The following is a 26,718-nucleotide window of genomic DNA, read 5'->3' as shown; positions in this document are numbered from 1 at the left end:
ATATGTACTGCATGAGAGTCCACAGTGACTTTTATATTGCAGCTGTGATATGCGTGAGCTACTGTGGATATTATTTGGCATGTGGCTTTGGTCATCTGTGTTTGCCATTCCCCTCTCTATTATCTTAAGGCATCAGGTTTGAGGTGCAGCTTTTGATAATGAGCCAGCTGCTCGCCTCGGACACGTTCGATCTCCACAGGCCACCTCTCTGTCACCGCTCCCACATACCACAAATCCAAACATTGACATTTTAAATGAAGACTTGGCCACACTGAAATCCATTCTTGTTGGCGGGTAACAAGTTAATGTGATGAGTGAAAGAGCTGGGACACAATTCAATGGTGTCATTAATCAACTTAGTGGAGTCTTCATGGTATTTTAACACAACTTTGTTTGCTCGCTGTATTCAACAACATTGTTATTTCAACTATTTGAGGATTCATTCATCATTTTTTATGTTTTATGTTCAATTTTTTATGTTTGTGTTGCATTTTTATGTTTATTGTGATAGTAAACAGAATATTTTGGGACTTTGGTGAGTTGGTCAGATGAAACAAGCTATTGGTTGTAGCCTCTTTAGTGAGGAATACATCTTATCAGCTCTTTATCAGGATATTTTATGTTTTGTTGATGAGAAAGTATAAATCAGTGACTAGCTGGATGAAAACTTGCAACAGTGAGTCCAAGGAAAACACAGCTTGGCAACATATTCTCCTCTTCTTCCCACCATTGCCCCAAACTTTAGGGACTGGGCAAGGTTGCCGCCATGTTGTCCACCACAAAGGGCAGGGTGGGAGAGGGGGGGCAGGTGGGGAGGGGCAAGGAAGGGCAATATGGGCCTATACTCTAATCCCATTCCAGCGGGCTGAGCAGCAGCAGCTTGCGCCGCATTCCACAACTCCGGGGGCTTTTTGGGCGGCGAGGGAGGGTGAGCAGCATTCCTCCATGGCCGGAGCCATCAAAGACGCCGCGTAACTTCAAAGGCCAGTCAGAGCCTAGGTGTTGATGACTGCAATCCTCCCCTCGGTCCACTTTTAGCTCAACCCCTCAGCCTTCTCACACACACACGCACACACATACAGAGTGAACTGACTGCGCCAGGTATGTGCAGCCCCTCTCCTCCCTAGGCTCAGCAGCCATCCTGCAGCAGCATTAATCATAGCTCATTAAGTAGTGACATTGACTTTTGTTTTATGGCGAGGGTTGCAGAGGAGCAGGTTTGGAGCAGGGATGCCACTGATATTTGGGGCGGTGCTGGCGGCGGCCCGAATCAAAGCTGCGTGTGGTTTGGAAACTTAAACTGCAAAAAGATTAAATCAGCTTGACTAATTGGGTAAAAATGAAAATGATTATTTGATCAAACAATCAGTCAGTGCACGGAGAGAGAACAACAGTTTTGTTAATCAGTGATGCATTTTGAATCATTAATCAGGCAAACATGATAAACGTACTGCTTTCAAGTTTCTGAAATGTGGAGATTTGCTGCTTTTTGAGTTTTTGTATTTTGAAATCTTGTGGATTTTGGATTATTGGCTAGACAAAACAAACAATTCATGACATCACTTATAGCAATCATATCCTGAGATGAGCATCTTTCACCATTTAAAAAAAATTTTTTTATAGACTACTTGCAAGTGTTACTCTGCAGCTATGTGCTGTATAGAATAGAATAGTTTATTAATGAGTCCCATCTCCCTTTGCTTGTTACGCTGTTAGTCATGCTAATTAATTCACTGTGGAACCTTGATGCTGACAAATAATCTGTGTGTCTTCACCTACTTTTGTATTAGTCTTCATAAGGGCAGCAGCCTCATGCACGTGGAGACAATATGTTTGCTTGCTTGTTCTTACTTTATTTTTGCACATAGATTCAGTGATATCTTCAGGGAAAAAGGGGTGCGGTTGTTTCCACTCCCCCCCTTCTCTTTCCAAAATGGTGGCATGTAGCCCAATGTTGACCCCTGTACTTTGTCGGCGTGTCCTTTGTTCGTGTCACTCTGGGTTTTAAAGACTGAAGAGCTGAAAGTGACACCAGGGGAGACTTTTGAGTGTGCGTACACACACACGCCATTGACGGTTTCGGGATGCACTCGCATAGAGTTAATAGAGTCACAAGCTCGGCGTCCTGCTCAGTGTTAAAGCTGTCAACCCCAGAGCCTTGTGCTACATATCAGGACATTTACATGATATTAGGTGTCCTCTACCAGCGTCCCCTGCTTGCTCTGAAACCATGACACTTGTTTGCTTTGCCCGTTGCTATGAAGATGGCGCGGAGGTGATTTTCATGGGAGGTTAAGGAGGGGACAGCGACTGGTGGTGGCGGTGGTGGCTGTGGTGGTGGCGGTGGGTTAGGGCTGGGCTGGGGGGGGGGCTGGGGAGGGTGGGGCTGGGGGATGAACAGATGATGGCTGTGCTGTGGCCCGCATCACTAAGTAGCTTGCTTAGAGCACGCCTTTGACATAGGGGAAAAAAGCTTTGCAATGTCAAGGGTAAAGCTGACTTTCATGAGCTTTTGTCTTCAGTCCCCTGAATTTTTTTTTTCTTCTTCTTTTTCACACTCCTCCTTTTTTCTTTGGTTTACGCTGCCCAAATAAAAGATGGACGCCAGGCTAGCTTGGCTAATTGTTCCTTCAGTCCCAGTGGGGAAGACAAAAGAGAGGAAGTCTTCATTATTTGAGAGGAGAAGCAGAGGGATCCCTTTACAGTGATAATGTTACAGGAGGAGGAGTGTCGGGCCCCACCTGTAGGGCCCTCCCAGCTGCTCCACTGTAACTGGATCCTGTTCCCTCTCTCCTCAAGGCTACCAGCCCCCTTTGAAGTTATTTCTAGTGCTGGGAAAGAGGGGCAGAGAGCGACTGAGAGGGGCAAAGAGTGACCGAGAGAGTGAGAGGGGATGTGTGTGTGTGTGTGTGTATGTATGTCGTGTGTTAGTGCATGCATTTAAGTTTGTGAGTCTATTTGTGTGTGCTATACATAGAAAGCTGCAATTCAAAACTCCTACTCCTTTTTTGTGCTCCTTTTCCTCCTCTGCTGTCTGACATTGAACCTCTGTGCGAGGATAAGAAAACTCAGAAGATGTGTTGTTTTGATTAGAGATTGTTGGACATGTTATGTTAGTAACTGAATGAATAAACCCCTGAAGACATGTTATTGACTAGAAAAATACATCCAATGCCTCTATTTACACTGTTTTTGGTTTAGATCATTGTGAAAATAACTTGGAGAGAACAATACTTTCTTTCCCACAGATTTCTATATAGAAATAAAATAAATATTAATTCCCTTCAGATGGGTTTAATTCTGTAAACAAGGCGGATTATTAGATATACAGTATTTGTACTGGAGTCTGGTGGTAACCCTAAACTGTGCAGCCAAGGACACTCGCTACAAATCTTCCTGGCAGGGTTTGTAGGAGTGTCTGTGAAACACGCACATCCCAATTGGCACCAGAAGCTTAACCTCAGAGAGCCTGAACTAAAATGACTTGCTAGAGAGAGTCTCCCCATCCTCCTCTGCTTCAGTGATTTTATTTTGGGTCATCATTTGGATAAAGGCCCAGTGTCGGACTTTGATTTCCTTCCTCTGTCCTTCAGGCATGATGCCATAGCTCTTCAGGGTCCAGACAACTTGTCTGTGGGCCAGTGGGGAAGGTGAGATAATGAAACAGAGGAGATGGGGAGGGATGAAAGCTAGATGAAGAGGCATTCCACATGAACAGATGGCGACAAGACTTTGAGAAAATTTGACCTTTTGACTAATGACTGTCAATCAGTTGCGACTTTCCACTTATTACAAAATATGTATTTTATCATAAAGGCAAACATGCAGTTATGAATGAAAATCACACTTTTTTAGATTGTAGGTTTTTCTTTTTTTTGTCTGATCCTGTTCCTGGGGGCCAGTTACAAGATTTGCAGATGAGATATCACTGCATGTATGTGGCAGCTGGTAAAGCTATCTTATAGATAGTGCAACCAAGCATTCATTAGTATGTGTGTATGTATGTGTGTGTGTGTGACAGTACTTTCCTCACATACTTTTTGATTGCCCATTCAGGCTCCCAACAAACACCCTCACCTCCTCTTTTGCTATACATTTACTGAAGGAGGCCTGAAGAGCATGTGCTGATGGAGAAAGGTTATTTGTGTGCTTATCACTAAGGGATAGTGTTTTGGTGTCCGTGTGTGCAATTTGCAGAGGAAGGTTGGGGGTTAAGCGCCAGCAGGAACATAATTGGTTAAACCATGCTCCCATGTCTGCCCTGCTGAGCACAGGAGGGTGAAGTTGACTGCGTCCTGACCGCGCCACAGTTTGCTGTTAGGGAGGGCGGCTGGTGGAGGAGCTGGTGCTAACATGGTGTTGACATTTTGCTAGTTTGTGTGTTTTGGCCAACAGTTTTATGCTTGTTTGCTGGATGTTACGCAATGGAGCATCGTAATGTGCTGGTTTGCATAAAATGCTATTTTACACTGCGGGAGTATTATGATATTGTGTATACTTAAAGGATAAGTTCAACATTTTTCAAGACTGTCCTAAAATAATAGGCAGCAGATCATTCCTCCTGCTAATATTGACCTGTAAAAGATCTGGTTCAAATGTGCTTACAGGAAAGTGGGTATCTTCAGATGATATTTTCTTTTTAGTATAAAATTACTTCTTTTTTGTTTCTCCAGACACAATGAATACATAATTAAAATGTACTCACTTGATATGATGAATCTGGATGGCTGTAGCTCCATATCAGCTTCAGATTAACTTTAAGAATACATTTTTGCACAGAAGGAGGACTGTGGATTTTGTATCCAATCACTTACATTGGAAGAACATTTGGACTGGATCTCTGAATAACCAATATGAACAGGAGGAATCAATAGAACAATCTGTCTCAGTGTTCATGTGAGAACCTGAATACAATTTTAAGACAGACATGAAAAATTGTGAAGTTGTATCGACATTGTGAGTTGAGCGCTAATGATAATTGCTGAGGTGGTTCTGGAGACAAACAGACATCAATCACCCCCAAAGCACTAGATGATTGTTTTTTTTTAAAAAGAGGAGGAAATTAGTAATTGATTCATTGTTCAAAGTCATCTATCAAACATAAGTGTTGAACATTAATGGACTCCAGCTTTTTATATATGTATACTCTGCACTCTACTCTGTTACTACTGGCCTTCAACCACAAGGTATTGAGCCATTTTCAATTGAAAACTTGGTGTTAATGTTAATATTAACACCAGTATATCACATCACATCAGTCAAGTAAGAGTTTGAGTTTCAGCTCCAACAACATGTTTCAGTGTGCATTACCTCTTCAGTTTGGAAACACTGTTAACTGTCACCACTCGTAAGGCAATCTAGTAGAGGCTTGATTTCAGTTTATAATGTATTAGACACAGTCTGCAGTTGGTGTGTCTCTCTCTCTCTCTATCTCTGTGTCTCTCTCTCTCTCTCTCTCTCTCTCTCTCTCTCTCTCCCTCCCTCTCTCTCTCTCTCTCTCTCTCTCTCTCTGTCTCTGTCTCTGTCTCTGTCTCTCTCTGTCTACTGTGTACTTGTCCAGTCACGAACATCCTGTTGCACACCACTCCATCCTGCTCTGAAAAAGCTCTTTCTGTCATCTTTCTTCAACAGCTCTGTGTTGTTCCTGAATTATGAGTCGCTGAAAGACAACACATGACCCAGAGCAGACTTGGTCTGTGGGTTGTGATCAGACATGCCCCCCCCTCCCACCCCACCCCGGAATCATCCCATGCCCACATCCCTCAACACAACTGCCCACCACCTCAGTTGGCAAAGCTGGTGTGTTATTCCAGGAAGTTGACAATGCTCCCCCCATAGAGAGGGAGGTTGAAGCATAGTGCTGGGGAGGGGAAACTGTTGGTGGAGGTTGCGCTGGGGAGGGGTGTTGGAGGAGGTCGGAGGGGTCGGCTGAATTAAAGGCCCGGGAGGTGGGCGGGATGCTTCATCGGTGGGGTGAATGAGTTCGTGGCGAACGGACGGTCAGTGAGAGATGCCACTGTGTTACCCCTCGGTCACCCATGATGTGTTTCAGGCTACAGACTGGCCTCTACACACGCCTGTGCTCAAACAGTGAGACACGTAAACACATGCGCGACGCTAGGGAAGCAGGTGGGTGTGAGGACTGGCGCTGTGCCCAGGTTTTTCTTCCTCTAGGTTTTGTGTGCATGTGAAATAGGTGCCAGCTCTTCTTCCAGTATTTATAAAAGAAATCCATGAACAACAGATCTGTCCAGTTAATCATTTAGCCAGCTTCACAAAGAACATCTTGTAAAAATTGGCTGGCACACGCTTCAGACAACAAGGCAGCTTTGATTATTGCGACAGAAACTCATCCTCGGTGTGACCTAAATGCCATCGTAAGAAGTGTTGGAACCAAGTTCTGGGTAAATTATTGATTGCTGAGATTTCTAAAATGGATTTTTTTTAAAGTTGAATTTTCAAAGACAAGACATGTATGCCAGCATCTATGGTTGTATCTGTTTATGGATTACTTTTAGCTCAGAGATCATTCTCCTCTTCAATCCGCCTACTTGCCTTTGATGTTGTGAGCTCCTGGTGTGTTATAGCAAGGATGCCTTGTTGTAATGCACAGCACATTAAGCGCCATATTTCAGCAAGTGCATAACTTTAAATAGACATGCAATTCAGCAACTCCTTTTAGAATTTTAGATTTGAACCCTACAAGCATCACTTTTTTTTCTCAAGTTCACAAAGCTTTCCTAGCCGGTGGTGCTAAATGTAAAACAAGAGAGAAATCTTTTTGAAAACTTCTGCTTTGTCACAAAGAAAGCTTTTTTTTTTTTTTTTTTTTTTTCCTAGCCCTGGGGATGTTTAATTTGCAAATACAGACATTTGGAGTGGTTATGAGGATTTCAAAGGCCTTCTGGAGATTTTTTTTTTTTAAAGTTCAGTAAAGCAGGAAAACAAATTTGCTGATTTTTTTTTTAAAGTGCAAATGCAAGTGAGTGAGGATAGAAGTTGTTCACATACATACACACAGCTGTGCAGAGAAAATGACAAGCTCTTTCATGCAAGGACGACATAGCATGATGAGGGCAGTGGAGGGCGACTTGTTTTGGAGGTGTGGGAGGGATGAGGGGTTATGGGGGGCTGTAACCGCGGCCACCAATAATTTAGAAGGAGAGAGGAAAAAGGGGGTGCGGCAGGAGAAGGGGGGGCAGAAGTGGTTGTTGTATGATCAAAGGCTCAGCGAATTGTGTCACAGACAGACGGAGAAGAATGGCGTTGGATGGTGTGACTTGCATTTTGATGTCCTTTGAGAGCCTGGGGGGAGTGGTGGGAGTTCTTAGAAGTAGGGCCCTGTTTTGATCCCATTACCAACTCTCAGGTCACTTATTCGTGGAGAAGGGGACCATAAAAGACCAGAGTGAGAGCAGAGAGTTGGAAGAAGGTTATGTGATCAAAACAAGCAATTTATTTTTTTTTGTCACTTGATTTTTGTAGTTTGGCTGATAACTTTCAAAGCTGACAAAATATTTTATATGTATGTAACTGTGAACAGAAATGTATCAAATAAATTAAATACACACGTTCCTAGCAATAGATGAAGGGGAATCTATTATAAATATGTTCCAAACCAAGTTCAAAGCACAAAAACTGAAGTCAGTCAACCATAATCATTGTCATTGTGCTAAAAAGACAATATCACAGCATTGTGCATTAAGCTGTATTGGCTTAAAAAAAGCATCCTATGTGAGCAAGAACTTTCTCTACAGGTGGTTTCGCAGGAAGGGTTGGGGGTTGGCAGGGGGTGTGGTCAGCTTGAGTGACAGGTGGAGTTCAAATCCCCGCCAGGATTTCATTGAGAGTGTGGCCTGTGTAATGGGATATTCATGTGAAAGGCTGCCTCCCCCCAGGGGCAGGAAAGGCAGGGCAGAACAAGAGCCGCCCCCTTGTGGTACTTTCGGGGCGCTGGATGCCCTTCACCCAAAACACTGGGTATAGAGGAGCAGAGCTAAGTGGAGCAACCGGGTGTTTCCAGTGGGCTGAGCTTGTGTGATTTGGGGCCTAGCGGGGAAAGCTAGGAGTTGGAACAAGAGAGGCGACAGTCTCTGTCATATTGTGTGTGTCTGTGTGTGTGTGTGAAGGCATGTTTGCATATGTGCTCGTTACTCTTTTGTGTGCACGGCCGGTAGCTGTGACCCACTTCACCAGATCGCCGTCTCTCATCCAAACCAAGCTCCTTTTCCTTTCGCTCCCCATCCCCACATCCATCAACGCCTACATCAAGATCTGACAAAAAAGAAAAAAATCCCTGTGGTGGAGATAATGGTGCAATGGCCAGCCTCTAAAATAACAACATGGTCCACAACAACAACACTGCCCCATTTGGAGTGCAAGAGCCCCCGCACAATGGCCCAGTGTTCAGGATCCAGGGGCACAGGCGGGGCTCCCCACTGCCATCTTGTTAGACAAGCAGGAGAGAAAGGTCATAATCACTCAGCAAGCAGCGCTCCACTTCCTGGTCCTCCTTTAGATTGACTGAGACAGAGAGACAGATTAGGCCTCTCTTTAGATCCCCTCCTACACTGACTCACTCTGCTTCCTCCACAACAACATCCTCATAAGGTACTGTATGTTACATCCAGTTCAAAACGTTACCTTAGTTGACTGGGATGTGCAGTATGTGCAGGAGAATTGTTCAGGTTTTAGAATGATATAATGTGGAAGGAGCAAATCGGGATATGCAGGTTGACTGTAAACCTGACTATGTTGCGCTCTTTTAAAAAAAATGTTTCTTTCCCTTCAATTCTGGCGTCCTCCAAAGGCTGAGAGGGAAAACACACTCTGAAATTATCATACCAAATGTCTATGTAATGTGTAGCTGTGCAGTCTCCTCGCTCCTGCCAGCCCTAGGCTAATATCTACCTTCCTAACTGTCACCCAGGGCTCAGTAGCTCTCCACATACATATGCTCAATAGAGAAAAGTATGGTGTTTTTAATGAATTTTTAAATCCCACGCACATAAAATACCATGTGATACAAGAAGACAGATGAGTATCCATGAGTGGAAAAGCAACCTCACGAAAAAAAAGCATTTCTGCTCCGTGTGCACAAATGTGGTCCAGTGCTCCCAGGGTTGTGACGAGCACTCCATTAAAACTCTGTTTTAATGACTCTCTGGAGTCTCCCTGGTAATCTAGTCCAGATTGGACAAATCTAATTATAGTGGTTGTTGAACTGAACCTGGTCTAATGTGGTCTGGATGGAGAAATGTCAGTGAAATCACCCTTTTTCTGTTTTCATAAGCAAAATAAAGGTTTCTCAAATCTAAAAGAGGTTTAAATAGCATTAAGGTTTTAACTATTATGCCTGCCTCACTATTCTCACGCAACTGCCTGTCTTCAGTTTTGTCAGTGATCAAACTAAACAGTCAATCAGAGGTCATGGTCAGTATTCAATACAATCAAAGGAGCACACTATCTATTTCATCCCTGCCTCCAAAGTCAATTTGATGAGTGAGCGAGTCTTGTGCTCATGGGGATGTATTTGTGCACGCAGAGCAGAAATACTCCCTTGCAATGATGGTTTTCCACTTGCAGATACTGTATTTTGTGTTCATATCATGAGCATGTGCCTGGTTTTTATGTGTGCATATTTTGACGGCATAGAAAAGCAGCTTTCAGAAAAATGCCTACTGAATCTATGAGATCCAGGTAGGAAGCGTGACTGCGTCCTGTTGGTTTGTGTAGAAATATTTTGAGACAAAGTAACCTTGCTTTTCGATGACCCTTTCAAAAACCCTGTTGTGAGAATGAACCATTTTGTTTCGAAGGACAAGGATCGTGATTTTACACCGGAGCCTAATCTTTTGTCATACCAACATTTGTCTCTGTGTGTGTGTGTGTGTGTGTGTGTGTGTGTGTGTGTGTGTGTGTGTGTGTGTGTGTGGGTGGGAGGCCTGAGGAGGAGGAGGATTCAAGGATGAGCGATCTTTTCAGAATCCGTTCTAAGAGAGATTTGTATGCGTCTTCAGTGTCGAATGTTCCTCCAGCGTAGTTACCTTGAAGACTTGGGATTTCTTCAATTCAGCATCTGCTGTCCCTGCATCTTCACTATCAGAGCTGATGATGCGTTGATTCCAGTCAGCTTTCATCCCTAAGGCAGAAAAGAAAGATGCTACGCTGTGGAGCTGCAGAGCGGCACACGTTGTCCACATTCCTTCCCTATGACTCTTCAATAGTCCACCTGATTTGCATGTGACCCCCTTACTCTTAGCTAAGTCCTCCCCAAAAACCCCTTAGGTCAGGGGCTTGACCCCTCGCCCTTGTGGCACTGAAGTGACTAGGCGCCAGCTGAATATCTCTTCAATTGGCCTGCTGCACGACTAACCTGCTCCCAACGTGATAGAGTGGGGTTCAAAGGTCAGGGGTCACCAGAGGGAGAAGGGTATCTTGGGTCATCAGCAGTGGCCCTCGGGCCAGAGTGGCCAAGGGCTCGGCGCCACAATGCTGGCTGATTGGGGTGCTGTGGTCATTGGGTTAATAGGATAAGTGGCCTGCAGGTCATTTTGGCCCAGTTCTAATGCTAATACAGGAACTTGTCTTTGCTCTGTTGCCAGGACGGGGAATGGATCCAGGATTTTGGGTCACCACTTGGTTACAGTTTTAATCCAAGCTTTTTTTTCATCAGAGCTTTAAAAGTATGTTATTCCATTCAAATGAGTGGCTGACAGCTCTTGTCCTCTGCCTTTTGCTTTGGTTTGTGTGCTTTGATTGTTAGGATTATCTGCTCACTTCCCTCATGATACAGACACCTCTTGGGAGTGCATACTAGCACATCCGCAAGATTGACGGTCAGATAACAGTCTCTAGCAATCTCTTGATGTCAAAAAGTGATACAGATTAAGGGTTTTTTGAAATTCTCATTCTGTTACAAGCCGTCTGACACTTAGCTAGCCTCTAGCCTTCTTCATCATCATCATCTTCCCACAGTCAAGACAAGCAAAGTAACGGAAGTGCTTTGAGATAAATACTTTAAGATAAATGCTTTTGTTAGTTTGCAATTAAGGAGGCTGCCAAACTTCTTTTCTTCTGGGCCCAGGGAGTGAGTCAGTGTTTGTGATGTCTGCCATCTTTTAGCTTTAATCTTCTCTAAAGACATCGTCTAGGCGCTGGCTCTGCAGAGCTTTTTGGCACAGAGAACTGGGCCAATTTAGTGGCCTTAAGTGTAATGAGAGGACAACTTAAAATAGTCTGATAGACACTGAGCATACTGTACGGGAAACGTCAGAATCCATTTTCATAATTTAGTGAGAGAAGATAAAATATATAAATTCCCCCGGTCTTGTGAACACAATAGAAATGGCAGAAACGTTCATTTTGCGTTCATCATTTGCAGCAAAGTAGAAGAGTAGAAATGCAGTGAAAATCTGCCTAGTCAGCAGATCCATAAAAGCACATAAATCCCAGTTTGGCTTATCTGCTACACTGTTCTTTGAGAGGTCAGGTAGAATACTGTACTCTATGTTTAGATCTTTCATGATTTTTGCCTCACACAGTGAATACTTCAGAGACATGTAATGCTCTTAAGCTCTTACATTTCATTATGGAAAATAGGTGACAAGTGGATTATAAATTGTTGCAGTCCTTCAAACAACGGGGTATCCAGGAGAGATTAGTCCAAGTCTGAGCCGCCTGGAGAAAAATCTATAAGCCGATGATGCTAGGACCCTCAAACTTGACACATCGTGTGGGGCAGCGTTTCATGTTGTTTTGAAAGCCTGCGCAATGCTTGTTTTATGTTTTTTTTTCAGAAATGGAGATACAAAGCGCCATGTTTGCATGTGACTTATTATCCTTTTTTCTGGTTCAATCATGACAAGGCCGCCCATTGTCACCTTTCGAAGTTACTTATAACTCTGTTGTTTTTCAAATAACTCATTTATCTTCCTTTCTACTCCATTCCAGATGCATCCTTTGGGATTATGTAACAATAACGATGAGGAGGACCTATATGAGTACGGATGGGTTGGAGTGGTGAAGCTGGAGCAACCAGAGCTGGACCCCAGTTGTCTCACCGTGCTGGGAAAGGTAAATATGCCAGTGATGTAAACAAGTTAATCCTTGTGGTGTGTGTGAGGCAGAAAGAATCCTAACATAGGAATATAGCTCTGAAAACATCATCTTAACTTTGTTATAAATACATTGTAGGACTTGAGTTATTTTGAGTGCTTGTTGTGATGAATTGCCTCGTGGTATTAATACTGGACTTCAGATGACTAGATTACTACTTCATTCATTGGCCATTTTCGGGGTAAAAAGAACACCCAGGCTTTAATTTTCTTTACCATCTGCAATCTACAGCCAAACATCACACATCTTGGATATGCGTTCACTAACAAAATAAGAATTGGATTACTTTTTGCATGTAAACATAATTTTGAAAATCCCAAACAGTACAGATCAAAATAAACAGAAATACTTCCAGGTGTGTATTGAATGTTTGGGAATGTTTTTGGGGTTTTTTTGTGTGTGTGTGTATGTGTGTGTAGACGGCGGCCCCTTTGCTACAGTCAAGTTAAAGAAAAATTCTTTCCCCTGCTTAATTAAAACCTTTTAAGAATGTATCTTTGATCTTTTGTAGTCAGGCAGACAATTCACAGAGGGATGATTTTGTTTTATTTATTTATTTATTTATTTATTTATTTTTTTACTTCCCGTTGCTGGGAGAATTAGGTTGAACTGAATCCCTCCCTTGTCTCTCATCACCACCCCCACCCCCCCCACCCCCCTTCCCTCCTCCAGTGCCCAGACCCCTCTGGAGTCTCCGAGTGGTATTTTATCATGCTTTAATTAAGTGTTCCTCTTAATGGAATGTACCAACATTCCCCGGAGGATGAGGAGGAGGAGGAGGGGTTGGGGGGTTGGGGGGGTAGCTGGCTATAGTCTCATTTATCCTGTGCAGAGACCCAGTGACAGAAAGAGAGCAGCCATTCATAATTTAAGGAGCCCTTGTGCCATATAGACATGCTAATGGTGCACTTTCTCTAGTGATGGCTTCAGCTACCTAACAGATGCTTATACTGAGACCTGAAAACTGACCTAATGTTCAGCACTCAGACTTCTCGACTGCAGCTAAGAATATATCCATGTCAGTGGTGGCTTTGCTCACTAGTGAATGGCCTTCAAACGGGTAATGCGTCCATGTTTGAGGGGTGTTTAACAGTTCCAGAGGCAAACCAAGGAAACTATAACTGGTTTACAAAAGTAGTTGTTGTTTACCACTACTATAATTGTCATGAGAACTGTATGCTTGTAGGATGGTGAGACCTACATTTATTTGATTTTAATGATAAGTAGGGAATGGTTTTAGTACTCTAAGCATACAATATCTGGTCTCTTGTATCTAACTACAGGTATGTAGTAGTAGGTATCGGTACTAAGATTCAATACCAGTTCACCTTTTGTTCGGTTGTTGTTGAGATTAAAGCTTTATGGGACACACACATAAAAGCAGGAAAGATGGAAAACATAGAGTGGACATTCAGACCCTGATTAGTTCTCGATACAGGGCCAACTGAGCTACCAGGGCACACAGAGTACCAGAAACCCACACCTTCTGCCCAGTGGAACCAGTCAAAGCGGAGCGCTAATGAGCTGGCCATTTTTATACATTCTGGGTTTGGTGCTTTGCTAAAGGACAGTGTAGTGAGGATGGCAGGAACCTTGGCCTGTGACCTTTTGGCCTCCAGCCAGCCTCCCTAACCTCTACAACACTCTATTTCCTCTGTGTTTATTCAGCCAGGACTATAATTAGAGAAGGGAAAGCCCATTGTTGCATCTTGACAGACCCTTGCCCGGGGCCCGAACACAGCTGGGTGCTTTGCGTTGGCACCGCCGCTTTTGCCAGGCCAGACAGCGCAGTGTTTACCCCCTGCCAGTCTGCTTACTCTGCCCAGCCAGCCAGGCCACCGTGCCCAACCCCGGTCCGGATACTATGCCCACTCTTACACATTCACCCCGTCTGGTCTGGCCTCATGCGTGGCAATCCCACACACACACACACCCCCCGCCCCCCCATTTGCTCTACCCAACCAACTGGCCCCTGTCTGAACCCAAGAGCCCACTCCACTTTGCTGCCACTTTGCCACCAACAGTGTTGGGGTCTTGTCTGGTCAATTTAGATTCCATTCAATTACAAAATCCCAATGAATGCACAAAACTGAATTGCAGGGAAAACACGCTGTTTACTCTAATCCATGTCTAAATATAAAGTGTCTGGGAACACAAGCCCCCCAGCTGTGCCTAGGAGCTGGTCAACACGTAGCAATGGGCATTCTCTCCTCTATTTAAAGTTGGCTGCACACAAGGATGGGGCTTGCTTTTATTTTAAGTGTCCAGTCCTAATTGGCTGATGGATATGGTCATGCAGATAGCTCTTATGGCAAAACATGATTAAGGAAGCGTGGTTTAGAGGGTATGAGCGTTCATTGTCCTAAGAACCGTACTTCCCACAGCAGGAAGATATGTAGACTATCCGTCCGGGTTCTGCAGGTTTTTGTGTAGTTTGTATTGCTACAATTTAAATAGTGTCTTTTTTCCCTCTTTATTCTTTACTTGACTTATAAGCTTATAAGAAATCACAGTTTCTTATATGCTGCTGTTGTCAATATTAAACCAATGTGGTTTTAGCTTTTGCTAAATTATCCAGCTGAGCCACTTGAGGATTTCTCACTGTTGCAGAGAGATGCTCTGACATCAGCAAATATTAGCAGTAGGGGAAGAGGAGGAAAAGAGGGCAATCACGCTGGTCTCTGAAGTCCTCGAGCAAACCTTACAAAAGTGCTGGCGTGTCATATATATGTACACAGTTTTTTCCTGTACTTCCTGTCTGGTTCCTGTGAGAGCGGCAGGACTGGTAAACCCCTGACCTCTGTGTGCCACAGCAGTAGCCCTCCCCCAACAGCAAGAACACAAAACTAAGAGCGTATCAGTTCGTACTGTAGCTAATTAAATGCATTTGAGACAGTCTTTGATACGGTTCAGTGACACTGCAAGGTGCCCGAGCATTAGCAGAACACAGATGCAAGTAGTCGCCTCTCTTTAGTTACAGCTTATCAAGTCTCTGTTTTCTCTGAGGTGTTTGTAAATGTTGTAAATCATGCTCACACCTCTGCACACATGTATCCATTCTCAAGTTGGACTATTTATTGCAGTCAATAACATATTCTTGGTTGTCATTTCCTCCCTGCTGCTTCTGAGAACTGGCCTCCCTCCCTACTTCTCTACACTGTCTTTTCACACACATACACTGCGATTTTTGGCAGCGCCTCTGGAACATGAACTCATGCCACTGGCTTTCATTGGTGGCCCAGGCTGGTTGGAGTCTTTGTCACTGTGCCAGTGAGATATCTCTTCTTTCAAGTACCGCAGTGTCAGTCCAATGGCCACACGGGGCCTTAGCATGCCGGCTTTTCCCCTTTCATCCTGACCAGGCTCTCATGACATCAGCCCCCAACTAGGGCAACCAAGGGAGGAAGGGCAGAGGAGTGGAGTGGTGGCGGATAGAGAAAGGAGTGGGAGTTAGAGGACAGAGTGAAGGGAAAGAGGTTGGGGGCTTGGCTTCTCAAGAATATGACGAAGGCGAATGTGTCTGGTTTGGTAAGTGGGTGGCTGGGATTTGTGTCTCGCTTGGTGCAACTTTTTTTTTTTTTTTTTGTACACACATAAGCAGAAAAATGCGACCCATCCTCCCACACAGCCCTGCAGCTTGTGTAAAGCAAGCCTCTTGGCTGGCATAGCATGTAAATCTCGCTGGTATGTGCTTGTTGTGTGTGGCCTGGCGCTGCCCTTGACCAGCTCGTCTCTGAACCACGATCAGTTCCACCTTAAACACCAGCCAAAGACAACATTTCATTGCAGTGGAGCGCAAGACAGGCCGCTACAAAGCACTTAAAAATAACTAGAGCAACAAGAAAAGTTTCAAGATCTTTATTGACATATCCTCCCAGAAATAAAGCTAGCTACTTTAAAGTTTTTGCCAGGGGCACACAACCATAAAATGTGTATCCTGTGTGGGAAGCTCTGTCTTTGACACACATACAAACATAATCCTAAAACCACAGTTGCCATGGAACAATGTGAGCGGGCAGAGGACTATGTCTTCTACCGTGGCCCTCAAGTTGGCACTATGGGACAGCAGGCCAGAGCAAACAGCTGCTGCTTCTTAGTGCTAAGTGGCTTTTGGACTCTAACCGTGTCTGGCATCTCAGCCAGGGCTGCAGAGAGGGTGTAGTGTGTGTATGTGAGTGGAATGATGGGGACATAGAAAGTACACGAGGCCTACAGGGATGGGGTGTGTGCGTCTGAAGAAGAGAAAGACCTGCATTAAAAGGAAAGAAATGGCAACAGACAGATGAGTGTGATATTGCGGGCGACTGGCTGCGAGCCTGCGGCCAGGTTAGCTGTCCTACACACTCAGGTGTGTGTTAGAGGTCGTCTCGAGGCCACGGCAATGCCAGTAGGGTGTCATGCCGCAGGGCCTGTTGTAAAGACGCTTCAATGCTGGTTTGAACTGGCTACATTTTGGCCTTGTTTTCAGACCACTTCTAATACACTGTGTTGTCTTTCATGGTTGGGAATACTGTCTGATCAGTGGGTGTATTTGTTGATGTGCGTATGTGTGCATGCATTAGCTCATCCACTGTTTATCAGTCTGGATAAGAAGAACGAGAAGCCTGGCAAATCTGCGTGTGTTTTGATGCAGGCGGCTGAATGACTCACTGTGTCTTTCTCATCACTTTCTTCTGACTCCTTTCCACTTGCATGCTTTTTCTCTCCTTGCCTCTCACTGTAAAGGCTTTAGTGTAGCAGCGAGCATTGACAACAGAAAGGAAATTGATGTAGTTGCAGTCTCCAGAGTGTTTTGTTAAATTGCAGTGAAACCACAATAGTGATTGATTTATGTCGGCATGCTTTTGTTCAGTAACAATGAAGCTTGTTTTTTCCTCAAAGTTAAAAGAAATCTTTTCATGCCGTAGCTGCAAAGATGCAAGAAAGATATCGATAAGACAATTTTCCCTTATGCTTTTCCCAAAAATGAAGGAGCTTTCTTCCTTTCAGTTGAGTGCAGCAAATTGAAAGTCGTTTAAATCAGAGCAGCTAATGTCACAGCTCTAGCCTGAAGTATAATGGAGGCTAATGTTGTAGTAACTTCATAAACTTCTCCGCCTTGTTAGATGTAGCAACTTGAGGCCTCAGTTCCCCTCCTCGAAATTGTGTTGCCCTCTAAAAATGTGCCATATGTTTTTGCCAAGTTCATGGATTACAGAAAATATTTCAAGGGCTTGCAAATTCCTTACAAAAACATTCAAAAAGTTGAAGGCACTCCCAGTTCTCACAGATTATTTAAATTCATCCGCACAGTCAGTTACAGGGCATTCAATAAATGATCAAGGGCCAAGAATCCATTGATACTGTAGTAGCCCTAGATACCAAATTAAGGAGTCAGACAATGAAAAAAAGTTATAGGACAAAAACAATGCTTAGCCTGGTTAGCTTAACAGTGTTAATGGGTAAACTCTTTTGCTTCCTCTCTACCTGCCCCTTGCCCCAAACATGCTGCACAAACACTTTCAAGCACTGCAGCATGGAGGGAGAGGTAGAAAGAGAAATTGAAAAAGAGAGGAGGAGCAGCAGGGAGACAAGAAAAAAGGGAGGAAAAAAAAGCTTGTGAAGCGCGGCACACTCAGGGGCCTGCCTCTTGGGCTCTCCTTTCATGTTTGTGTACGCCTCAACTTGCTGATATTATCTTGGCTGCTCTTCCTGGTGGGGTGTCGGGAGAGGTTTCCACTGTGACCAGGCAGGGGCCTCTCTCTCTCTGTCTCTCTGTGTTTCTGCATGTCTCTCTCCCTCTCTCACCCCCACCCCCCCCTCCTCTATCAGGCTGTGTTGAAACCCTCACCCACCTTCCTACTTCGATCCCCAACCCCCCCTACATTTAAAAAAAAAAAGTTCCCTCTCCTAAATCACTGCTTCACCACGTTTCACGGCGCTTGGAAGCGCCTAGGATCCCACAGCGCTGGTTTCCATGGTCACTGGGAAGCTCCTTGTGTCATGTGGCTCAAAGTGAGCCGTCCCTGGGCCGAATTACCCAGCTTTCAATGGGAGGCCAAATGACCATTATTAGACTTCACAGCTCAGGCCCCTATTTAAAGAGAGAAGAAAGGAGCCCCGGGGACTTAAGATGAGAGAGAGATGGAGGGAGAGAGAGAAGGCGAGGGGAGAAAAAGAGTGAGGAGAAGAAGAGAGCAAGGGAAATGAGAGGAAAGACAAGAAAAGTACTTTCAGCACCACTGCGGAGTGGTTTCTTTTTATTTTTCCCCACCCTTACATTGATTTTTGTTCTTAATCACGACTGTTATTTGAAAGTCAGACACCAGCCACAGCTAAAGCTCTCCTGTCTGTCAAACAGCACCCAGAAAGACGGGGCGGCACTGGATCAAAAGATGAGCCGTGGAAAAAGTAAATCTTAGTAAAGATAGAACCAGACATCCACCCACGTCAACCAAAGCCCTGTCTTTTCTCTCTTCATCTCTGTCTAAGCCGGTTGCTTTGTAGGGGAATGTGCTTGTGTGCGTGAGAATCCTTGTGTCCTGCGCCCTGCTGTGTATGTCAGGGCCATGTTGTCTTTAAGGCTTGGGCCAATGGCCTGGCACGGAAGCTGGAAACTGAAGCCCCCTGGTCCCCGCTTAGCTAATCTGAGGCCTCTCCCCACTACAGATGATTCCTCCACTGGAGGGTTAGCGGGGGTGAAAATGGCATCCTGCTCTTGTGGTTTAAACTTTCTTTTATGCTCCGCCAGGGAGCCAAGGTTGGGCCCATAGCAAAAGGAGATGGAGAAGAAGTGGTGTGTGTTTGAGGGAGTGTGTATGTGTGTGTGTGTGGGTGTGTGTGGGTGTATGAGGGTGACAATAAAGCTGCCATTGCTCTGAGGACAGTGAGGTAATGGAAGAAGAGAAAGAGAAACATGGAGATAAGGAGGGCAAGAAGACTGGGAATACACCTGGTGGATACTGGAAGATGTTGGCATTGTTTATTGGAGACCAATATAACAATAAAATCTAGATGAGACATCCGGATGGCGGTTGTCCATGGTTAATGTTAATTTGATATGATCAGTTTTCGGTCAAGAGTTTTTTATACATTTCCTTAAAAAGAATGTTTAATATGTTTAAAAACTCTCAATGAAAAGTAGAGTCAAATGTACATTTCGCTTTCAAATGTAATTCAAAACTCAAAACTGAAGTATGCTATTTAAGAAGTGTACTCCTGTTTTTTAACCTGTGGGTCAGATCTGGTAGAAGGTGTTTAATTGTTGACCAATTTGATGACTAAAGATACAGTAATATAGATTTACTCACTAAGATAAGACATCAAGTCGTAGCTGAGTCAGGTAAACACTCGAATATTGCACCATCTCGCTGCTCAAATCCTTTTTACAGCCACAGACATTTCCTGCTTTGATGTTATCTTTATTGGGACACAACAAAAGGAAAGGTGCATGCAATGAAGATAAGAGTTCCAGTACACTGTTTTAAAAAATTGGTGCACCTTTTTGGTTAATTATGGGTTTTCTTTTGTTTTTTTTGTGACCGGTTCAACTGAAAATGATTATTTATACCTTTTTCATATTGTTTTATTTGGATGTGTTTCAATAGCATGGGGATTTAAAATTCACTCATCCAGTATATCCCAAAAAAGGCAAAGATTAAAAGAAAGTTTCAAACAAAGACATAGTTTCTTTGTTCTGTTTCTCTCCTGTGAACCTCCAGACTTGCATTGTTAGGTTTTGAACTCCTATCATAGATTACTTAATGCCCCATTGAACTGCAGTACATAGTACACTTTTTCTTAGACCACTGCCTTTGCTCCACTTTCATTCTGCCTTCAAAAGCCAAAGCATTCGCAGTCTCTCCTTTCAACTTTGACAGATTCTCCTTTGATGAGATCTATCAATGTCAGTCTGAAGACAGTTTCAAGCATTTTATGGATCCAGTAGTACTTTCTCCAGCACTTTCCTTTACATTTTTCCCCCCAGACATGACATAAACAACCAAAGGTTAAGCCGGTTGCAGGCTATACAGCAAGAGAAGAGAGGTACAGTAAGAAAGGAGGCTACATGGGGGTTAGAAGGCCCGAGTCCTGACCTGCTCTACCTTGTTTGCCCAGGGAAAAGCAGGGAGCAGGCAGCAGCAACACCCCTCCATCTGCAGCAGGATAGATGCAACAACAGCAACTTGTCTTTCATGCAAGCAGGGACATGGTTTCCTAAAGCAGCTTCAAGGCAGAGAGAGATTAGAGAAAACCAGTATGACTGCAGAAGAATTAAGAGAAGGAGCAAAGTAGCTGTTTACTGAGACGCCTCAGTTCAACTTAAATCACTACATTTGGACATAATGCGTGTTCACACCGTAGCATCCTGGGTAAAAAGAACCACAGATGCCGCCATGTTGCTTTTTTAAGTTCGTGTCATGTTCAGAAATGTCAGTTTACCCTCATTTGGGGTTATACTGTTAATATGATGCTGTAGTTTCTATTGATTTTGAAATTCATGTCAGCTGTTAATAACCTGTGTGATTGGATATTTTAGGAGATGGAAGTAGTGATTTTTTATTTATTTTTCTCTGTTTGGGGTTTGACAATTGCTGTTGACTTAATGAGCGGTTAGTGTTAGCTGTTGAAGGTAAAAAGCCAGTTTTCTTAGTTGGCTAACAGCAGTGTTTCTTAATTTGGCATACACCAAGGCTCCATTACCAATCAGCCATGTTTGGCAACTGCCCCAGGGAGAGATGAGTTTGTGGTAATCTAATAAATCGTTAAGTTGTTAGGTATATTAACATCTACAACACAATAAAAACTGAAATGCTAAATGCCCTGAAGGCTCACTCATTTTAACCCCATGTTGTGACCCTGTCTTAAAGAGGAACGCTCCGTCGAAAACCTGCACCTTTTTAATAATTGAGTTAATATTATGCTTACACGGTGCTCATTCTTTAACAAATTTTAGTTTAAAATGATTACCTCAAACTAGCTGACTCACATTACACCACAGGCACTGTACTAATCCATTTTAGGATTACTGCTTGGTGTCTAGAGTTCTGGCTTTGGAGGCCCACAACAAGGGCCCGCAGCTCGTTCCTTCCCTGGGACCACATTTCGAATCAATCCGACCCTGACATAGACTCTTGCCCAGAGTAACATGTATCGTGTATTGCAAAAAAAAAAAATACATATAAAAAAATATTGTGGAATATAAAAACACCTCATCAGCTTCCTATGAGAAGGCTGCAGTGCCTTAGCCCAGCTTTTAAGGCCTCACATGCCTTTTTTGATGTGCTTGCCAGATGTTTAAGCATCTTCATTTAGTTTGAATCACTGAGTAACTGTTGTATTTTCCTTAGGTCATTGTTTATTTGCTCATGTTGTTATGCTGGAGGCACTAGTCATTATCTACTGCCTGATATCACTCTTAGGACACAGCATTACATAACATAACAATACACAACACTTAAGACATAATCAGAAATTTACTACTTACATTTATTTGCCTTTCATTGTCACTCTAATATCACTGATGTCATGCACATCTGCTGTTTGAATAAAGGGCATCTGGAGTCAAGGTGCTGGACTGATATGACGCATATGAATACAGTGAATGTCTCTTCACTCTGACAAATAATTGATGTATTAAAATATTATATAAGGAAATATAAACTCCCAGAAAAATATAAAGAATAAGCAGAAGATTCAAAATAATACAGGCTGTGTTGATCGCAAACTACACTATAACTTCACTTTTTTTTTTTTTTGTACTCAAAGTTTGAAGAGATTTCTACCCCAAACTCTTTATTGGGGGGAAAAAAATGAATCCTCTCTATATCCTCGAAAGTCGAATAAAATCACTGAAGATCTCATGTGTGCCACTACACTACTGCAGAAGTCGAGCATAAATCATGTGCTACACTTGTCTTTACTTGCTGTCAACTTCATCATCCTCTCTCCATTTCTATTTTTTCTTCACTTCTTCCCTGTCTGACAGCTCTCATCTCGTGAAAAAAAATATGGTAATCCTGAATTTTCAACACCTGCAAAAGTTTCTACTGCTTTTAGGTGTACCAAAATTTTTGATTTATTTTTCTTATTTCCTACCTCATGTGTCAAAAACATACCAGACATATACACGTATTTCTTGTCTTCGTGCTATTAGAAAAAATAGATTAAAACTTCAAAGACTTTTTGAGTGGCTGTGTAACAATAAAAACAACCTAATAAATTAATATCTGTACTTTTCTCCTTCGATATTTTGCATGCAGTATAGTCATCACTAATTATCTCAGTCTATATCAAGCCAAGAAGTTCGGTAACTTTAATCCAAACAGCTTGGTGGAGAAGAGGCACTTAAAAAGTAGTATTCTTGTCCCTAGCTGGAAAGCTTGTTTATTTTCCTGTGAATCACAAAGGGCCAGAGCCCAAAACCGGTAAGAAAACAACATGGGAGGGACGGAGAGGAAAAGTGGAGGAAATTTAATTAGCGGTTGTCCATTCCTCTAGCCCCAGCGTTTGGTCTCGGCAGGGCAGAGCAGTGGGCAGCGGGAGGAGAAGAGGACTCAAAGGCTTCTTGATTAGTGGCAGACTGACTCAATGCCTTTGCATCTGTGTTTATGTTTGTGTGAGTGTGTGCGCGCTTGACGCCACAAGGCCTCAAACTGTGGAGAGAGACAGGAAATGCTGCCTGTGGTGCACAACAAGCTAGACAAACGTATATTTAGAGAGAAAGATGTGTAAATGCTCGGTATGTTGTCAGGAACTCTTGAGTCCAGTGAATGAGCCTCATCCATCACCTGTGATTTATCATATCTTCACAACACTTACAGGAAAAAAACAATATTGTGCTGTTTGATTTTATCACTAAAATGAATGTGCTGGAAAAGTGTAGGAAGGTTGACCTGAAGAAAAACTCAGCTTGGAGGTTGATGGATGTCCTATCAGTCTGTTAGTTCATAGTAACCACAGTGTTTCCTCAGAAATCCTTCACCATGGCCACACGATGACAAGTGTTTGAGTGTTTCAGAACAGTTCCTTTGTTATGTTACCCTGATGAAGGTGTTCGGCTAAACCATTTGGAGGTTTTTTTGCTACCAAAAAAAGTTCATTGTGTTCATGTTTCATTTTTCTTCGAGTATAAATCACTTTGTTAGTCTGTCATTCCCAAAACCTCTTGAAAATATGCTCAAATGATCGATCGTTTGTTATTCTACTTCTTGTCACAGCTTACCAGAAATTAAGGTAACAAGATATTTAAAATCTTATCTACTGTTGGCAAAAAAACTACCTTGGAAAATGCATCAAATTTTCATTTTCATGCTTCTTACATTTTTCTGCCTCCAAGTCGTAATGTTTCAGGAAATTGCTTGATAGTTGGTCCGATATGACACTGAGGTTTTCATACCTAACATCTTTTCAGTATCTTTGAGAAAATGTTCTCATTGAACAATAGAAATCCACAAAGTGGTGTATGCACAAAATATTGTATCAGATGTGTTCAAAGCATTGAAAGCACATTGATGCTCTCAGAAAAAGATGAATTTATTATGCATTGTATATTCAGAAACTGACATATTTGATTGTATGATATCAATCAATATGTTACCAATATCTTCAAGTTGATGATGGGGCTCAGTCAGAGATTAAATCCTGGGTTGAATGCCTGATGAGGACATAATGTTGAAACATCATAGGTGTTCTCATTGAGTCAATTTTCTAAGAACATATAAATCAAATACAGTCTAAAATTGGCAAAATTGTGATATTTATCAGGGTCAAAAGTATGATTCAGACCAGGAATTCAATTGCAGGTTTTGATAATTGTCAGTTTTTTATATTAGTATTAAAGTTTGATGAGCAGCCAACCATGAATTTGCAGTTTTTGGCCCTTTCAGTGTTTTTACGGAAGTTTCCAGTCAAAGGTTAGAGTTGAGTACAGTACAGGAGGTGAATGAGAGAGAGAGAGAGACGGTGTTAGTGTTATGATGAAAGAGAAAGAGAGAGAGAGGGCTCCCCAGTACATCTCTCTCTCTCTCTCTCTCTCTCTCTCTCTCTCTCTCTCTCTCTCTCTCTCTCTCTCTCTCTCTCTCTCTCTCTCTCTCTCTCTCCTCTCCCTCTCCCTCTCTCTCCCTCTCTCTCCCTCTCTCTTCCTCTTTCTGTCTCTCGACTCTTTAATGGGAGCCGGCTCTTTGCCAAGTTCCATTGGCAGGCCTCCTCAGTGGTGCCCCCCCTCACACATACACACACACACACACATTTTGATAGCACAATTCACTTGTATAATTCTGGTTATGCAATGGTCAGTCGGTGAATGGCCACCCCACATTGTGCGCTGAGGCAGAGACAGAAATGGAGGAGGGGGTTGGTGGTTAGTGGTCAGGAAAGATGAGGCAAAGAAGAAGAAGAAAATAATGAGAGATTATGGAGAGATGTTTTAGCTTTCAAGACAGCTGTAAGATTTAGCTGGATGATGTTGGATGCATCCTTGTAGAAAACCTGCTGTTCCTATGTGCTGCTTTTGTCCCCAAAATAACTCTTTCTCCAAACTTGACATTACCGCCTTAAAAGAGACTGTTCACACCCATCCAGAAGATGGCCACCTTGTGAAACACATCTCCCTCTAAAGGAAATAGAAAAAGATGAGAACCACAGCTTGATCTAAATTGCATCTATGTTTTTTTCCACAACTCTGTTTGCCATTTGGGGATTTAAACCAGTGGAAATAAGAGACTTCACCCATGGGAACTGATTTTCCCTCAGGGAGGAAGACACAGTGAGAGATAGCCATTTCAGTGTGTGTGTGTGTGTGTGTGCGTGTGTGTGTGTGTGTGTGTGTGTGTGTGTATGTGTGTGCGCCTGCATGCAAGCTACCTGGTCATATACATGTACACCACAGAGGTAGGGTCGGGGATCAGTGTACCTGGGGCGTGCCTCATCTTTGTCTGATGGTGAGGTCATTACATCCGCCCCAAATCTCTCTCGCTCTCTCTCTCTCTCGCTGTCTCGCTGTCTCGCTGTCTTCTCGCACTGGTGGGCAGTTTACCCACAAACCGCTGAGTTTCGGTGCTGATACAAAAACATTACATGGCTTTGTTTTGTTTGTTTTTCTACAGAACCCTTCTACCAAAATCAGCCATACAGGAATTTTTTCCTAGATAAGAAAGTTTTCATAGAAATCACAAACGATGTGGTGAAAGATGAAGACTACAAATCTGACCACATATCAGATGCCAAGTTTGGGTGCTGACATTTCTCAACACATTTCACATAGTACCAACAAGAAGTATTGACCCCAGCCCTTTTCTGCAGTATGTAGCAGAGCCCATTAAGATGTTTGATTGTATGCTTATACATGCTGACTACTTCACTACCACAGTGGGATTTAACAGTAACAGTAAGTTATGTAGACCAGACTTTCAATCTTTGGCACTGTTTTCATTCACAGCATTTTGCAAAGGACAGTGTCAACAACCTCTCGATTGGTGCTTGAGGTACAAGGACTTTACTATTCAGTCAAGATTGAGAATTAGGAAAAAGTGGAAATGAATTGAAACACGTTATTGTTAGTGTAATAAAACTCTATAGGAACTAGCTCTGACTGAAAACAGCAGCACATTAAACCCAGGAAAAAAATGTGTTTTTCTCCTGCTTTGTGGATCCAGAGGTTATCAGACCAAAAAAAGCATAAAGTTATATCGGTTTTCTTGCTTTTGAGCCTCATTTAGCTTGCTGTTTTTAATTTTACAGCCCAGACATTTATTTTAAACCAAAACCAAACCTCTGATAAAATTACTCACCAGCTGTTGGACAAAATCAAACTTCTAGCAGCTAAATAGCCAGATATTTTTCTCAGGGGTTGGTGGAGACCAAACCACAGCTCAGCCCATTCCTTATAATCAGATTTAAGGTGAGCGCAGAGAAACAGTATAGCTCAAACATCCAACTGCAGTAACAGTAAGAAAAGCTTATTTTTTGACCTGAGAGGAACTTTAAGATCTCATTTGATGAATTTGAACTCATGAACTGAATTTACACGAGTGTCTCGACTAGAAGACACTCAATAAGGATGTCTGTGTTCACTTCCTGACCTAACCTCTTATCTGCAGTTTGATATTAATGGCAGTCACTGAGCTCACTGAGTACTTCAAGTGATTCCTTCCCCTGTGTGTTTATGTTGGGTAAACTACCCGTTTATATGAAGCGAGCCGAATGGAGAGGAGCTCGAGGAGGTTAGCCGGCCCCTGTCGTCCACCGGTGTGACACACAAGTGGATTTTTATGTGCTTCGTAAACATTTTGTATGCAGCTTGAGATATGACGCCTCAGATGTCCTGGGTCTTGTGTAAAATGCTCCAGCTGGGTGAATCCAAATTAATATTAAACAAGAATATGGGAGAGCTCAAAAGTCAGGGACGGTAGGAGAAGAAACTGAACATTGACTTGTTAAATACTCAAAGGAACACACAGTCACCAGAGAATGACTTGTTTTTTTTAACCTCCTTTTTAACCTGCAAAACAGGTACGAAAATTAATGGCCGTGACTCAAAACCTTCAATATGAGCGGAAGGGGATTCATTAAAAGAAGTTATTGGCAGGATTAAGCTCAACAAGGTTATTTGAGTTCATGTAA

At 43.0% G+C, this 26,718-nt stretch overlaps 1 protein-coding gene across 1 annotated transcript in view; it reads left to right on the top strand.

Annotated features, from left to right (window-relative positions):
* The window catches only part of znrf3 (zinc and ring finger 3), a 67,980-nt gene that overhangs the window by 25,123 nt on the left and 16,139 nt on the right, over nucleotides 1–26,718 (top strand). The window contains exon 2 of the mRNA XM_053324667.1: nucleotides 11,953–12,075. Coding sequence (XP_053180642.1) covers nucleotides 11,953–12,075 — 123 coding nt within the window. The remainder of the gene's footprint in view (nucleotides 1–11,952; nucleotides 12,076–26,718) is intronic.

The sequence above is a fragment of the Scomber japonicus genome, chromosome 9 (assembly GCF_027409825.1).
Source record: "Scomber japonicus isolate fScoJap1 chromosome 9, fScoJap1.pri, whole genome shotgun sequence".
Taxonomy (NCBI): Eukaryota; Metazoa; Chordata; class Actinopteri; order Scombriformes; family Scombridae; genus Scomber; species Scomber japonicus.
The sequence above is the reverse complement of the archived record's forward strand: the minus strand, read 5'-3'. Positions and strand labels throughout refer to the sequence as shown.